Here is a 17,361-nt window from a genome sequence, read left to right on the forward strand (position 1 = left end):
GGGGGAGAGAAAAAGAGAATATGTGAGAGAGAAAGAGAGAATGAGAGAGAGAGAGAGTGGGGGAGAGAGAGAGAGAGTGGGAGAGAGAGAAAGAGGGGGAATGAGAGAGAAAGAGAGAATGAGAGAGAGAGTGGGGGAGAGAAAGAGAGAATGAGAGAGAGAGTGGGGAAGAGAGAGAGGGGGGAGAGAGAAAGAGAGAATGAGAGAGAAAGAGTGGGAGAGAGAGAAAGAGAGGGGGAATGAGGGAGAAAGAGAATGAGGGAGAGAGTGGGGGAGAGAGAGAAAGAGGGGGGAGAGAGAAAGAGAGAATGAGAGAGAAAAAGTGGGAAAAAGAAAGAGAGAGGGAGAGAGAGAGAAAGAGAGAATGAGAGAGAGGTGGAGGGGGGAGAGAGAAAGAGAGAATGAGAGAGAAAGAGTGGGGGAGAGAGAGAGAGAGGAGGGAGAGTGCCTGAAGGACCCCATCCCGTCACTGGGAGTCCAGGTGCTTCAGCAAGCGGCACGCTGGATTCGTATTAGTGGTCGCAAAATTTAAAATTATGAACTTGGTGGTCCCTGAGGTTCAAAAGGTTGGGGACCTCTGCTTTACATTGTGGACATGGGTTCAGCCAATGCCACTATCAATTCCTTTTAAAATAAAACTTTTTGCCATTGATTCTTATCAGGAATCAGTCATAATCTGAATATGGCAAGATAGAACACTCAAGAAAGGAAAATTTTCAGTGTCATGAGATCCATTCAGAAACATTTAGAACAAAGATCTCTGCACAGAATCTTTATGCAGAGGAAAATTGCATCTGATGACTTTTGGGCTGTTATTTTTAATTAATAACAAAACCTGAAACTAAACATGAAAGCCTTACCCATCAAACGTGGGCCATGTCTAGCAATATGGAAGTGGAAAGTTCCCATCTTTAACAACAAAATGGAAACAGAGTTGGATTCAAGGCTGTGACAAGGAAATTATCCTTTCATGTTGCATTGGCTTCTTTTCTTAATTGCAGGAGGAGATAATGTTGATGCTACTCATTTAATCACTTCTGTCTCTCAGCAGTTCTATGGACCAGCTCTCTCTTTTTTTCAGGCTGTTTATCTTTTTGCTTTACTTAAATTTTAATTAACTTTTTTTTTTTTTTTGGCTGACTCCAACTCTTCTCCTTATAAGTAAAGTTGTCAGAGGCAACATTCTGTAGGGTTCTCACTGATTTTTTGGGAGTAGCTGATTCCTCCTCCTGATAAAAGAAGTTGTTTTCTTCCTGACAACTTTAAAGAGACAAAATCTGAAAAGTTACATAATTGCCAGTGAGATTCCATTTTAATCTTTTCTTTCTGTTACCACCTGGAATGCCCTTGGTGTTTTTATAGCTTTTGTGGAGTTTAAGATTAATTATTGCGTTTCTCTTTCAGTTTTTTTAAATGACCAGTGGAGATTTGCCGTTCCAATATGATATCGGAAGAAGAAGGAATTATGAAGGGCGTGGCCAGGAAGTGCAAATTCAGAACATCAAAGCATATGTTTGTCAACCTGCTTCTGATACAAACACAGCTGTGATTTTGGTTCATGACATATTTGGGTGGCAATTTCCAGACACAAGATATGTTGCTGATATAATTGCTTCTAATGGATACACGTAAGCAAGGGTTCCTTTTATTTCAAGAATGGGAAAAAAATGTATAGTCAGGGTAGTGATAAATGGTGAGGACTACCATACCTGTGCTACAACAGTCTGACCAGCCTTTAGATGGCAGGAAAGAGACACAGGCATTTATTTTGCTGCTATCTAATGGCATTTATATTTGTCAGTCTAGATATAGTAGACCTAATTTAGAATTGCCTCATAGCAAATAGAGATATGAGATATTCTTCTTTAGCTCATGTAATCAACACTGCCCTGCAGGAATGCAACAACTTTTAAAAAAGGAAAAGCATACATGTAGTCATTTATTTAAACTGTGCAAGTCTTATAGCAATGTCTCTGGGTGGCATGGTAAGTTAAAAATGTAAAGACTTCAAATCACAAATGTTGAAGGTCATAAACAGCAATTTCAACTGATAATAAAACAACCTCAGCCAGCAGAGTGTGCTTAACAGCCAGCTCTTCATTGCACAAGGAAAGGCAAATAGGGTTGAGGCTATTAGCTGTTCTGTAAGGCAGCACTGCCACAGAGAAGGCATGAGTCCTGGGTATCCAACAAGATAATAGTGTTTAATGGAAGGGACCCAGGGTGTGTTTTCCTTGTTAGAACTGTTGGGATGGACTAACGAGATGACTAACGAGACAAGCAGTTCTACAAATAGTCTGGTGCCATGCCATGTAGAGTTTTGGCTTCTTAAGGAGGGGGAAGATATCTGGTTCTTTCAAGGTAGACCAACCTATCCCTCTTGCAAAGAAATATTCATCTTTGCATGAATCTAATCTCAGTTCGTCTCCTAGAAGACTTTAAACAACTAGCAGGGATGTGGATCTAAAATGGCCAAATTCATGGTTCCAAGGAGTCTGTCCACTTCATCAGAGTCAACAGGTAAAAACTCTTCTGAGGTAACCAGGCAAGGTCATTCCTTGGGTAAATCCGTAGAACCAATAGAGCCAGATTCTATCCCTGAGAAAATCCAAAGGACTTATATAACTGATGCCTAGAACAGTCCACGCAGCCCACACAGCAGACCTGTAAGTGTTCCCTAGGACTCTCCTTACCCACAATGGACTGGGATATACTAAAAATGGCCACAGCTTAGTATTTTGCAGATGCAGTAAGGGTGGAAAAATAGCTACACTTTGCCAGCATTATTGCCATTAGGCAATCCTTAAAGAAAACTCTTAATCTGTGTTTGGGGCATTCACACAATTTTCCTATTGTGGTACTCTCTTACACTGAGATATTGTCCAGACCTCTTCTGAAAATCAGGAGCCATCCAGGATCAATGTGCATAGATGCCTCATAGCTGTGATCCAAACCAAGGCTGTTGTCATCCTCTCATTCCCAATCACAAGAAGCCAAACAGTGCACCAGAGCCCTAAGAACAACCCCAATTTTTAAAACCATTCAGCTTCCTTTTCCAACAAAATGTTTAGTTCATGTTTACAGCTTCCCCACTAAAGCAAAATTAATTTTGACGGAATCAAGCCTATATATATTACACCTGCATATATGGGACCAAGAAGCTTAACAAAATCTCCCAGCTAGACGGTGTCGCTTGCCAGGAAATATAACTCCTTTATGTCCAAATGTAAAGGCTTAATGCATATCATTATTATCATATCCACTAAAGCTGCAATCATAAATAATTACATAAACCAGAGTTCTTAAAGTGTAGTCCTAGGAATCTGGATTTCCCCCAAAACCCTTTCATGGGTTCACAAAATCAAAATTATTTGCCAGTCTACCTTGAAAAATAATACAATATTAAAAATAATACAATATTAAAATCCCATTAAATAATCATGAAAAGTGGTAGTGGCAATGAATATGCCCATTTTAAATTTTAATACAATATAACCCCTTGAAACAAAAAGTCTTTTGGAGTCCTCTATAATTTTTAAAAGTGAGAAAGAGTCCTGAGAGGAAAAAGGTTTAAGAAATAATGATGTAAGCATTAAATTAATTGCATTTAGTGGAAATTTCTTCTAAGTAAGAAAATCACTGGATAGGTTAAAAATTAGAAATGTGTTATTTAACTTTATTTTTAGTAGTTAGCTTTAATATTTTGATTTGGGGTTTTTAAAAAAACAATTTATAGAGTTACTGGGAGTCAGGAGTATATAAATTTAATAAATATCTACCTATCTAATCTTCATGCTTGTTAACTTCTTAAGATCTTGTTTTGTATATGTGTGTGTGTTTTTGTTTCTATGTTGTTGTAAATACATATTGTTTTAATGCAGTGATATTTGTATAGAATTGACTGGAGACGAATAACACTTAAAATATTTTAGATAACTTAGACTACTGCAGAAAAATAAAGGGAGAACTAAAGAGATAGCTTGAGAATTAATCTGTCACAGAAACCTTCAAGTAACTTATGAATGTAATATTCTACAGAACCATCTGCCCAGATTTTTTTCTGGGAAAGGTACCTTGGACACCCAGTGATCATTGGCAGAAATTTGGAGACTGGTTAAAAGATCGAGATCCCATGAAAGTGGACAAGTAAGATTAGTGTTTATTTAAAAGTAAATGCAACTGATATGTGTCTCATTAAGAAAACATGTTAATTAAACCAGAAAGTTATTCATAATGGAAAAGCAAGCAAAAAGTGGGAAGAGAAAATTGTAGCCTTTATACTCTTTAAGATAAAATATGCCTTAGGTTCACAACAGTTAAAGAAGGATCAATGTTTTTGTTTCTTTAGGATTTTTTGTTTATATTGGATTCACCAAAGCATACATACTTGCATACCATCGTACAACTTCTTTTCAGGATAAACAACCTTGCCTTGGGTACAGGGTTGGACTAGAAGACCTCCAAGATTCCTTCTAGCCTTCTGTGATGCTGATTCAAATGCAGGCCAATTACTGAGCACCTTAGGTGAAGCACAGAAAAAAAAAAGTAGTAGTAGTAGGCAAATAAATTAAAGGACAAGGAACTATAAACCTAGTTTATACCAATTCCATTCACTCTAACACTACACTTCACTCTGTCGTTGCAAACTATCTTTGCTTTCCCCTTATATTTGCACCAGTTTCTACATTGCATATTGTTTTTTAAACTTCTCATTTTTTTTTGTTGAGGATCTCATTGATTGCATTCAACCACGATTTTCTTTGCTTTTCCCCTTTATCTTGGCCAATTCATTCTTTCATCATCTATCTATTTTGCAATTTTGATCGTTTTCTTCATCTGATCAAACTACTTCAGTGTATTATACACAATGGAAGCCAGAATTTCTCAAGACAGGAATGTCAGTTATATCAGCAACAAGCTGCCATTCCACATTTGAGAAATGAAAGAAAAATTACCATTAAATCATAGAAAGGGAGTAAAGAAACAATGGCTTATGCTACATATAAGAAAGGATTCACCCTCATGTTGTTAGAATGCGATCAACCGCTTTAAACAGATTTAATTTTTTATGCACTCAAGATTTTTATCTAACTTTGCCATGTTGAGAATACACTATTCATAAAAGTGTAGGTACCACATAGAACCAAGCATTGCATGTAAAAACATGTCTTGTTCTATTCATGTACGTAAAAACATATCTTGTTCTCATCCTTAATAAATATTATACTATGATTGGGGTTACTGTACCTGGCCAGCAATTCATCTGCTTACAGAACATATTAATTTATCTCGAACGTCTCTAACATCAAAACAAACATCCATTCATGCATAAGTGGGTTAAACAGGCAAGGAGATATACACATTCTTGTCTTACTCCATGTTCAAAATTCATCTGTTCACTATTCCATTTATTCTCACATACTGTATAGCACTCCTACCATGTTTAGCAACCAATCTTCAATTCCCAATTTTCATGAAATGTCCCATTATTCAATCTATTCAGGTTATAGCATACTTTCTCTAAACTACCAATATATAATGAATGTTGATATTTATACAATTCTTAGTAGGGTGCTGAGAAGCAAAATCTCTACATTCCTTTCCTTGTATAAGAGATATATACAGCATTTCTCAGAGACTTGTTTGTCACCACTTACACACTTTCAGTCAGAAATTTGTCAAATATTCTCCCATGCATTCTTAATAAACTAATGCCCCAATAGATTTTACACTTTTTTTCTTTTCTGTTTGTATAACAAAACAAAAATGCCATTATTCTAATCATTTGGCAGAGATGCAGTCTTCACTTTAAATAAGTTACACAGTCATTCTTTCATATGCCACCCACACCTAAAGCATTCACATTCTCTCAACAATTATGGCGTCATTTTTATCATGATTCAACATTAACATTTAAAACTCTTATTTCAGTTCTGAAAGATATAACTACTATTTCTATACACATTTCTACAATATTTCTCTCATCATTTTTCTTCCTTATTCACTCAGCTAAAAACCTCTTGTTCATCTGCTTCCAAAATATTTTCTCTGTCCAATTACTCTGCATTTTCTACATCAGCCAAGGTTGATTAGGTATTGACACCTGCTGTGACGTAGTGCGTGAATAGTGCTTTATTATCTGTCTAAGATTGCATCTATGGGGGAAATGAAAAATATATCACACACTAAACATTTTTACTGTTACTACAACAGTAGTTACACCTGGATTTGTAGATGATTTTACATATCTTTGTGGAGCTGTACCATTTTTATTGGTGAACTGAACAACCTGACTATGTGATTGAGGGAAGGATGATGCAAGCAATGTTTTCATGTAAAAAATAAATAAATATAAATTATATAGCGACACATACAAGTAGTCCTTGACTACTTCGAGCCCAAAATTTCTGTTGCTAAGTGAGACATGTGAATCACATAACCATGGGGATGCTGCAACAGTCATAAGTGTGAAAAATGGTCATAACATACTTTTTCCAGTGCTGTTTAACTTTGAACAGTCACTAAATAAACTGTTGTAAATTGTGGTCTACCTATACTGCATTGTTTTGCATGTAGAAAAAAAAAAGATACTGTAGTATCATTTCTCTTCTTTCCTTCCTCCTCCTCTCTTGCTTGTCTATACAGTATATTTATTTAATGGCTTTCTTTTAACCTAGAGCTGTGATGGTGAACCTATGGCACATGTTCCACAGCTGGCACGTAGAGCCCTCTCTGTGGGCACACGAGCCATTGCCCAGCTAAGCTCCACTGCGCATGTGTGCCTCCCTCTAGCCACCTGATATTCAGGAGGGGGGGTAGGGCGCATGCGGGAGACACGAATGCATGCGTGGGGATGGGGGGAGCACGGGGGGAGCAGCAGCATCCCGGCCCATTTTTGATCCCAGGAGGCTGCAGATGTTTCAAATAGTTTTAATCAAAATGCAGCTAAAAAGCTGTACAAGCCATCGAGAATATAAATACATATATACAACAGGAACTGGAAGTGCCTCACAGGAGCAAATAGAGGTAAATCCTAGAGAGGCAGGAAATGCATCACAAAACAATGGAGATGAATGCTAAAGAGGAATAAAGCTACATACAAGGCAGACGTAACACCTGTAACAGCAGGGAGGCCTTCTAGGCCCAAAATGGAGCAGGGGGGGGTCATGTGTGCATGCGTGGGGGGATGTGGGGGGGGGTGTTATGTGCACATGCACAGGGGAGTGTGGGTGGGGGTCACGTGTGCATGCACAGGGGGCGCATTGCATTATGGGTGCCGGCACGCGCACATATTGTTGAGCGTCCGTGTACGCTTTCAACACATGGCGACAAAAAGGTTAGCCATCACTGACAGAGTGATTTTAAATCTCTCTCTCTCTTGTTAAAATGCTTGTACTTAATGTGACAGAATCACCAGTGAACACTGAAATCTCACTATGCAAGTTAAAAGTAGGCATCTTCATAAAGATTTAAAATAGTATCAAGGTATTTTTTTAATTTTATTTTATTTTTTTTAAAATTTATTGGAAGTTCAAGAAATGTACATCATGCTTTTAACATTTAACATGTCCATAATAGTAAAACATACTGGTAGTTCAGTACTATGTCTTATCAAACAATGGATTTTATCAGACACCATTTCAAGTGAATCTGTAGACCAGGAATGTTGCCAATTGTGTTTATTGAGAACACCTTTCTTGGATACTTTGCATTTTTAATTCCTTTAGGATGGAATTCAGTGGAGTTAAGCAGTTAATGATAGCTAAAAGTAACAAGTTGGGCAGGGCCGGATTTTCCTATAGGCTAACTAGGCTTCAGCCTAGGGCCTCAAGATCAAGAGGGGCCTACATTCAAATTGTTAGCAAAATTAAAATTACACTTTCACTATAGGTGAAAGGGCCTCATAAGTGGAATAGCCTAGGGCCTCTTTTCATCTAAATCCGGCCCTGAAGTTGGGGCATGAGCAAGGCATTTCACATGCCATCTTCAACTCAAATTAAACCATACTCCAATACCAAGACAACCTATCTTTGCTTTTTGACTCTCTGAACACAAAGAAGATTTTTGAGAGCTTCCCAAACTAAAGGACAACGACCAGAAGAACAGTTTTAAAAAACCTAATTCTCTGTAAAAGTGACTGAGCAGAGCAAAGGGACAATAAGGCTCCAGGATTCTTTTGTAGTTATGCAGGTTATAAAGTTTCAATTCATGTGGGTTTCAGCTTTCAAGAATATGATCAGTATTGGTCATTGGTGCATTTATTTGTAAATGAGTACCAAATACAACAATAAGTTGTTCACAACTGGCATTTAATTTCAGAAAATCCATTCTGAAGACTTAACTTGGTTGTGTATTGTCATCCTCTGAAGAAACCAGCACCTGAGTGGATAATGTTTTATAAGAATTGTTTTTAACAAGCAGGAAAGATACATTTTGATAACCGTGTAGTTTGTTTTACGTACATGCAAAGATGTCATTTTTGTTTATGCATTTCATTTTCTTAGGACAGTCGATACGGTCTTGAAATATTTAAAAGAGCAGTATAATGCAATCAGGATTGGTATTGTTGGATTTTCCTGGGGTGGAATGGCTGTACATCACGTGATGCTAACAAATCCTGAATTAAAGGCTGGAGTGTCCCTCTATGGTAAAAAAGAACACTTATTAATTCTTCAATTTGAACAGTATGAAATCATTGTTTGTAAGGATAAACTGCACTATATAAGTACTTTTTACAAACTGAGTGCTCCTCTCTCTCTCTCTCTCTCTCTCTCTCTCTCTCTCTCTCTCTCTCTCTCTCTCTCTCTCTCTCTCAAACAAGGGGCATATCTGTGCTATCTAATTGCCCCATTACCAGACAGGCACACAATTTCTTCTGGAAGGAAAAAATGGATGTTATCACCCTATTCACTGTCTGAGACCTCAGGTTGCATTTTTCTGCTGTATTTCACTTTTGAAGTACACATTTATATGTTATGTCACCTTTAGGCTTTTATCCATTTCAAATAATCTGCTTCGGTTTGTTCCTGAATAACTGTTGCAATTCATTAGACGGTTGACAGAGGAAAGATTGCTCTTTCAGCTGAGTCAGTGATCACCCGGTTAATGTTTTCTAAAGCTCCTTTTAAAAAAATGTGTTCTGACATAGCCTAATGACTCTAACTCTTGCCTTACAAATAGAAGTTTGTTTAAAATCAGCTTTTAAAAAATGCTTTTTAAAAAAAAAATACTATTTTTTTTCTACTATTTTCTATGCTTCCTATTTTTTATTGTAGGTTTTTGTAAAGTAGTAAACTATTTTTGTTCCTGGGAAGAAGGAAAATGCCCACAATTTTATTGCTTCTGTCATTTCCACTTTTCACAGAAAAACTGAAGAAAATTCAATAAGATGAAAAAATATATATTCCTGTTTTATTATTAAATATGTACAAGATCATCTTATGCATGTTTGCTTCCGCTTATCCTCAATAATCATACCGGTAGTCCTCAACTCATGACCACAACTGAATCCAAAATTTCTGTTGCTAAGCAAGAGAGTTGTTATGTGAGTTTTGCCCCATTATGTTCGTTCTTGTCACGGTTGTTAACTGAATCTGGCTTCCCCATTGACTTTGCTTGTGAGAAGGTCACAAAAGGTCATCACATGACCCTGGGTCACAAATCTGAGTTGGTTGCCAAGCATCTGAATTTTGATCACGTGACCATGGGGATGCTGCAACGCTCGTAACTGGGAAAAACAGTCAACAGTCACTTTTTCCAGTGCTGTTGTAACTTTGAATGGTCACTAAATGAATGGTTGTAAGTCGAGGACTAGCTATATATACAGTCAGGTCCAGAAATATTGGGACATTGACACAATTCTAACATCTTTGGCTCTATTCACCACCACAATGGAGTTGGAATGAAACAAACACAATGTGCGTTAACTTCAGACTGTCAGCTTTAATTTGAGGGTATGTACATCCAACTCAGGTGAACGGTGTAGGACTTACAGCAGTTTGCATATGTGCCTCCCACTTGTTAAGGGACCAAAAGTAATGGGACAGAATAATAATCATAAATCAAACTTTCCCTTCTTAATACTTGGTTGCAAATCCTTTGCAGTCAATCACAGCCTGAAGTCTGGAACGCATAGACATCACCAGACGCTGGGTTTCATCCCTGGTGATGCTCTGCCAGGCCTCTACTGCAACTGTCTTCAGTTCCTGCTTGTTCTTGGGGCATTTTCCCTTCAGTTTTGTCTTCAGCAAGTGAAATGCATGCTCAATGGGATTCAGGTCAGGTGATTGACTTGGCCATTGCATAACATTCCACTTCTGTCCCTTCAAAAACTCTTTGGTTGCTTTTGCAGTATGCTTTGGGTCATTGTCTATCTGCACTGTGAAGCGCCATTCAATGAGTTCTGCAGCATTTGGCTGAATGTGAGCAGATAATATTGCCCGAAACACTTCAGAATTCATCCTGCTGCTTTTGTCAGCAGTCACATCATCAATAAATACAAGAGAACCAGTTCCATTGGCAGCCATATATGCCCACGCCATGACACTACCACCACCATGCTTCACTGATGAGGTGGTATGCTTAGGATCATGAGCAATTCCTTTCCTTCTCCATACTCTTCTCTTCCCATCACTCTGGTACAAGTTGATCTTGGTCTCATCTGTCCATAAGATCTTGTTCCAGAACTGTGAAGGCTTTGTTAGATGTTGTTTGGCAAACTCTAATCTGGCCTTCCTGTTTTTGAGGCTCACCAATAGTTAACATCTTGTGGTGAACCCTCTGTATTCACTCTGGTGAAGTCTTCTCTTGATTGTTTACTTCGACACACATACACCTACCTCCTGGAGAGTGTTCTTGATCTGGCCAATTGTTGTGAAGGGTGTTTTCTTCACCAGGGAAAGAATTCTTCGGTCATCCACCACACTTGTTTTCCATGGTCTCCCAGGTCTTTTGGTGTTGCTGAGCTCACCGGTGCATTCCTTCTTTTTGATAATGTTTCAAACAGTTGTTTTGGCCACGCCTAATGTTCTTGCTATCTCTCTGATGGGTTTGTTTTGTTTCTTCAGCCTAATGATGGCTTGCTTCACTGATAGTGACAGCTCTTTGGATCTCATCTTGAGAGTTGACAGCAACAGATTCCAAATGCAAATAGCACACTTGAAATGAACTCTGGGCCTTTTATCTGCACATTGTAATTGGGGTAATTAGGGAATATCACACACCTGGCCATGGAACAGCTGAGAAGCCAATTGTCCCATTACTTTTGGTCCCTTAACAAGTGGGAGGCACATATACAAACTGCTGTAAGTCCTACACCGTTCACCTGAGTTGGATGTACATACCCTCAAATTAAAGCTGAAAGTCTGCAGTTAACGCACATTGTGTTTGTTTCATTCCAACTCCATTGTGGTGGTGTATAGAGCCAAAGATGTTAGAATTGTGTCGATGTCCCAATATTTCTGGACCTGACTGTATATAGGATATTCTCTTGGGTTGTCTCACAATTTTTCCAGGCCACCAAGGTTGAAAAGCTGTAATCCAAGCTCTCAAAAACCTTCATAGCCTCCTTAACCAACAACATGTGTGCATGAGCGTACACACACACACACACACACGTGTTCAGAAAGACCCACCCACTAGAAAGTGCTTTTCTGAAATATAAAGTAAGATGCGACGGCAGCAAAGGATTGGTATAGTCAGAGGATATCATTTAAATTAATATTGTGTCAAGCCAGCATGAGCACAGATATAGCCAGGAGAATATCCTACATGTGTTTATCTAGTAGAAGGGGAAGTAAACATGCAAAAGATTATGTTCTTTATACAGGAATATATCCTTTGGCTAGCATATTGATATTTCTTTTCAAAAAGTGGAAATAACAGAAGCAGTCAAAGCCTTGGCTAATTTTCTTATCGCAAGTAACAAAAATAGTTTATTCGATTTATCCCAACTTAATGCTATTAAAATCATTTTTCATCTATTTATGCCAAAAATATAAATAGCTTCTCCCTGATTATCCCTGGCAAATAAAAATACTAGCAGATGGTCAGATAGGAAAGCTTTATAAAAAATAGTTTATTTCATCACTACATCATAAATGACAAAGACAGCTAGATTAGTAAACATGATGACTGAAATTATTAAATTTTTGTAGATTCACTTACAAGACTGAATATTATAATATTTGCATAGTACATGTTACTTCTCTATTCTTTAGACTGTTCCATAGGTGGTTTTGAGTTGTGAAGAGTGTATACCCTTTAGAAACCAAATACAAAGTCTATAAATGTTTTACAACTCATGTTCTTCAAATAATTGTGGAAAGTTTAATTTTTTTTATACATATCAAGCTGGTGCAGATTTGCAATCTCTGCTTTAGTACTAGACCAATTCCCTGAAGGAGAACTGGTATACTGCACAGAAAATAATACAATTAGGTATAATAGGACTATGGCAGATGATATATACCAGTATAATTTAGTACGTTCTAGGAATTGGGGATACACCAGTATCATAGAAACTACAGGAACTGGCTGGCACTAAGTGCTGTTTTCAAAATTAATGAATAAAGTACTGTATTTATAAGATGCTCCTGACCATAAGATGCACCTAGGTCTAGAGGAGGAAGATAAGAAAATATATATCAGGCGGAGCCTGAGAGGACCACAGATAGGTTTCCTCTCATGTGCCAACTCTGCCTATTGACTCCTGAGGCAATGACAAAGACAGAAGAGGTGGGATTCAGCACTGTAAAAGAACCCCCCCCCCGCTGCGGCTCAGCTACTATTCACCAAAGGACCAGCACCACTTTTTTTGGGGGGGGGGGCGGGGAAGTGCGTCTTATGGAGTGAAAAATACGGTATATATAAGATGTCCTTAGCCCTGAGGCTCATATTGGAACTGTAACAACATAAATCACTGCAGAACCACTTGAATCTAAAATAACATTTCATATTTTTATTATATTTTCCAATTATACCTTAAAATGTCTACATCATCATCAAATAGCATAATAATTAAGGTAAATGGAGTATTTGTTTTCTACTTTTATTGTTTGCCTTGAAAAATGTAGTTTTAATGTAACTTCTCTTCTTTTAGGAATTATTAGAGATTCTGAAACTAGATATAATTTACTGAATCCAACCTTTTTCATTTTTGGCGAGAAAGATCATACAATTTCTCTTCAACAGGTAAACAATTATCTTCAGTTTGTAAACAGCTTTATGACTGATATCTCTGCAACACACGTAGCGAATGAGTGAAAATGAGGAATAAGCATTGCAGGGGATCCTTATTTTCATTTAAGGATCCTTCCGAAAAATAATGAGTCTGCTCTTATTGTAGTATTACCAGTGGGAACATTTAGCTAGCAGCAACTAATGAGGTACTGGAGCCCCAGCTGAAAACAGCTATTTATCCCTGCTACATAGTGTTTATGTGGAAGAAGGGAATTCCTGCACAGAGGGAGAAACATTTGACATCAATTTAATATTTTCCTGTCCGCCTGATTTTTAGCATGGATAATAATTAGCAGGGTGGGGTTTTTTTAGTAGGGACAGGACTATCATTGACAAAGTACATGCTTACAAGCAGAAGATAGCTAAAATGTGCTATTTTCCCAGAAACCTCCTCTGCAATACAAGGTGCAATTACTCCAAAGCATTTATTCTACTCATTGTGTGCTCAGAGGTATTATACAATATCATTCCGCATATGCACCAGAGGTGGGTTTCAGCAGGTTCTGACCAGTTCTGGACAACCGGTAGTGGAAATTTTGAGTAGTTTGGAGAAACGGTAAATACCACCTCTGAGTGGCCCGGCCCCCATTTATTCTCTGTCTCCTGAGTCCCAACTGATCGGATGGAAATGGGGATTTTGCAGTAACCATCCCCTGGAGTGGGGAGAGAATGGAGATTTTATAGTATCCTTACCCTGCCATGCCCACCAAGCCATGCCATGCCCACCAAGCCACACCCACAGAACTGGTAGTTAAAAAATTTGAAACCCACCACTGATATGCACCCCATTTCCAAGGACTGAAAATTCTTGAGCTGCCCACACTTGATCTGCAGAATTTGGTTTGCTCAAAAGGAACAGACTAAAATAATTATGATGTTTCTGTGGTATAAGGACTAGTAGTCCTCTGGTTAGGACTACTCATTCAGCAACCATTCAAACTTATGACAGCACTGGATAAGGGGCACTTATGACCGTCCTCAAAACTGTGGCCATTTCAGCATCCTCCAGTCACAGGAATGCAATCTGGGCACTTGACAACCAACTTGCAATGACCATGACTGCAGCATCCCAGCGGCCACATGATCACCATTTGCAATCTTCCTTCCTGGATTCCTACAAGCAAAGTCAATGAAGAAGCAAGTAAGAGGTTGCAAGTCATTCCCATTGCTTTTTCTCCCAAGGAGTCCTCCAAGTAGCATGGAGAATGGAGGTGTAGTAGCGCAATGGTTAGAATGTAGTATTGCAGGCTGACTCTGCCGACTGCCAGCCGTTCAATTCTGACCAACTCAAGGTTGACTCAACCTTCCATCCTTCTGAGATTGATAAAATGAGGACCCAGATTGTTGGGGGCAACATGCAGACATTTGTAAATTGCTTAGAGAGTGCTGTAAAGCACTCTGGAGCCGTATATAAGTCTAAGTGCTATTGTTATTGCTACTCTGTAGCACCTGCCTGCCTGCACTCTGTAGTGGTCCACTTGTCCTCCACACTCCCTAGTGCTGGCCAAGAGCACCTATATGTCTATCCAAGCTCTGCAGTGCCTGCCTGTGGAACTCAGAGTACCCACGGGTACTCTGTAGCACCCACCCGCATCACCTACCCATATTCTGGCAGCCTGCCTGCTGGCTTGCTTGACTGGGACATGGTTTCAGCATCTCTTCCCACAATACAATCATCTGAGGTCTTCATTTAACAACCTGTACAGTCCTTGCTTAACAATGTCAACAGGGACTGCCAGGATTGATGATGTGAGATTGTGTTTATAACCACATTGCTTAGAGATTATAGTCCCAACTGCCACTGTAACTCAAGGACTACCTGTATTTGTCATAGAGATTAAGTCTGAGTTGATGTTCCATCATATTTCTGTTATATAAGGATCCAAAATGCCATAGGATTCCATCTACCTTCTTCAGTTCCACGTCAGCCTGACATCTTGATACATATGTATCCCATACTTCCTAAGTGTTGGAAAAAAGAGAACCGCTTCCTGGTTTCCTTTTAAAGCACAACCACTGCTACTCATCATATCTTCTAGTTGAATCTTTGACTACATTGCACGAGGGTCCCAGGTTAGCAATTTCATTCGAGGAATTAAATTTAAGAATTGCAAAGTTGAGAGGGATCTCTTGGGGCTGTCAACCCTGAAGCCGATCTGGCCGAAGCCATTTTGGCCTGACAGGGGCCATCTTGTCCAACTGCATTATCACTAGGTGCAGAAAGCATATTTCTATTTGGATATGATTTTTTTAAAAAGTCAGAGGTCATAAAATCAATGGTAAAGTACTGTTGGTTAACTACATTTCAGGTAGCCTTGACTTTTAAGCAAAATTGTCCAAGAATCCAGGTTACATATGAACAAATAATTTTAAAAATGTAATGTTAAAATTTACCATAAATAACATATATATTTTTCTGCTACAGATCTCTTTGCTGGAAGAAAAACTTGCAGAATATTGTAAAGTAAACTATAAAATTAAAGTATATCCTGGACAAGTTCATGGTTTTGCACAGTGTAAGCCTGAAGACACAAAACCAAAAGATGTGCCATACACCGAAGAAGCAAGAAAGGATTTAATAGAATGGCTGAACAGATACATTATGTTTTAAAGTGACATATCCCATAGTCCTCCAACTTCCACAACAAAATGCCCTTTATTTGTTTAAAAAAAACTTATTGTAAAAATTGTAGGCTTGCCTATTAGAATCTGAAGAAGGGAAAATGCATTTGAAAGATATGGCAATATTAACCATTGAATATCTGTTGTTACTGGATTCATTATTGTATTATTCCATTACTTCTATGGAAATTATACATACTTGAAGATTTTTCCTATATTATATACTGTATTATCATTGTGTAAATATATTGAATATATTCAGCATTTCAGCATTGATACACTTAGCTTTGGACCTTAGTTCTATTGCAGTGATGGCTAACCTTTTCTGGACCAAGTGCCCAAACTGCGTGCCCTCCACACAGACACCAGCGCATGCGCGACAGAGCCCCGAAAACTAGGCTTGCGCGCATGCGTGGTGGAGCTGAACTGGGGTGATGGCTTGTGTGCCCACAGAGAGGGTACTGTGTGCCATCTCTGGCACGCATGCCTTAGGTTTTCCATCATGGTTCTATTACCACTATAACATCTGGGCTGCAAACATCTAATTTTCTATTTGCTTGTGCTGGTCTCTAGACTCAAATTAGACATCACCTTGAAGACACAGACTTTGCCCCCCAAATCTTTCTCTAAGTCTTGCTTTGTAGTAGTTAATCAATGATAACAAATATTTATCTCTGATGCAACATATAGCAATGGATTCAAAGTTGGAATCCGTCTCAAATTAAATTTTGTCTTATTCCAAGGCAATATGATTCTATGAATAATACAATCTTTTTTTTAAAGATGGAGGAGACCAACTTTTTAAAAAGGCACAAAGTAAAAATAAGGCATAGGTTTTTTAAAAAAAAACACAAAGGGATAAGATGTTTGTAATTTTCTATCTCTCCAAATAATTTAAAGCTGAGAGTTTTGAAACTAAATAACAAACACTTGAACTGGTGGTATAATTTGACTTAATGTTTAAATAATATATATCCAAGTAAACATTATTTTCTCACACTAACTTTGGGAAAGAGGTTTTTTTCCCACTACCAGGCAGATGGAGGTATAACTAGCTATAAATTGTGGAAGTTCATTAAAAGTATGCAGAGATATGCGATATGATGCATGAGATATGATCTGACAGCTCAACAATCTAACTTAATCAAGCTCTAACTCCCATTTACTATTTTGTTTTTAAAAATATCTACTTGTTTGCAGTTTACAGTAAAAATTATAAGGAAACACTTCACAAGTAATGTGTGAAAAAAACAATGTAGCAATTAAATCAAATTTGAACTTGGCGTGCCTTCAACAATTTGTCTTTAGAAATGCAAAAACACATATTCCTGGTTGGCAATTTGTATTCCAAGATATTCCTCACCCATCTAATTTCAGTGCAAATTACATTAAGATTTTCAAGAAGCTCTCTTAATCGGGCATGCTTTCTGGAGCCAGCTGAATAGTCTTAATGCACCAAAGGATAAATAATTCAATGGCTTTGAAGCAGATTTTTGCTTT

General features: G+C 38.1%; 1 protein-coding gene across 1 annotated transcript; it reads left to right on the plus strand.

The window, feature by feature from the left end:
- The first annotated feature begins 1,413 nt into the window (after nucleotides 1-1,413).
- LOC139316044 (carboxymethylenebutenolidase homolog) lies at nucleotides 1,414-15,887 on the plus strand. Its single transcript, XM_070942599.1, has 5 exons — nucleotides 1,414-1,628; nucleotides 4,039-4,146; nucleotides 8,505-8,647; nucleotides 13,100-13,191; nucleotides 15,665-15,887. The coding sequence occupies exons 1-5, from the start codon at nucleotides 1,414-1,416 to the stop codon at nucleotides 15,848-15,850; spliced, it is 744 nt and encodes a 247-aa protein (XP_070798700.1). The 3' UTR covers nucleotides 15,851-15,887.
- The last annotated feature ends 1,474 nt before the right edge of the window (nucleotides 15,888-17,361 follow it).

The sequence above is a fragment of the Pituophis catenifer genome, unplaced genomic scaffold, assembly GCF_029215685.1.
Source record: "Pituophis catenifer annectens isolate HBS135680 unplaced genomic scaffold, rPitCat1.0.hap2 SCAF_3, whole genome shotgun sequence".
Lineage (NCBI taxonomy): Eukaryota > Metazoa > Chordata > Lepidosauria > Squamata > Colubridae > Pituophis > Pituophis catenifer.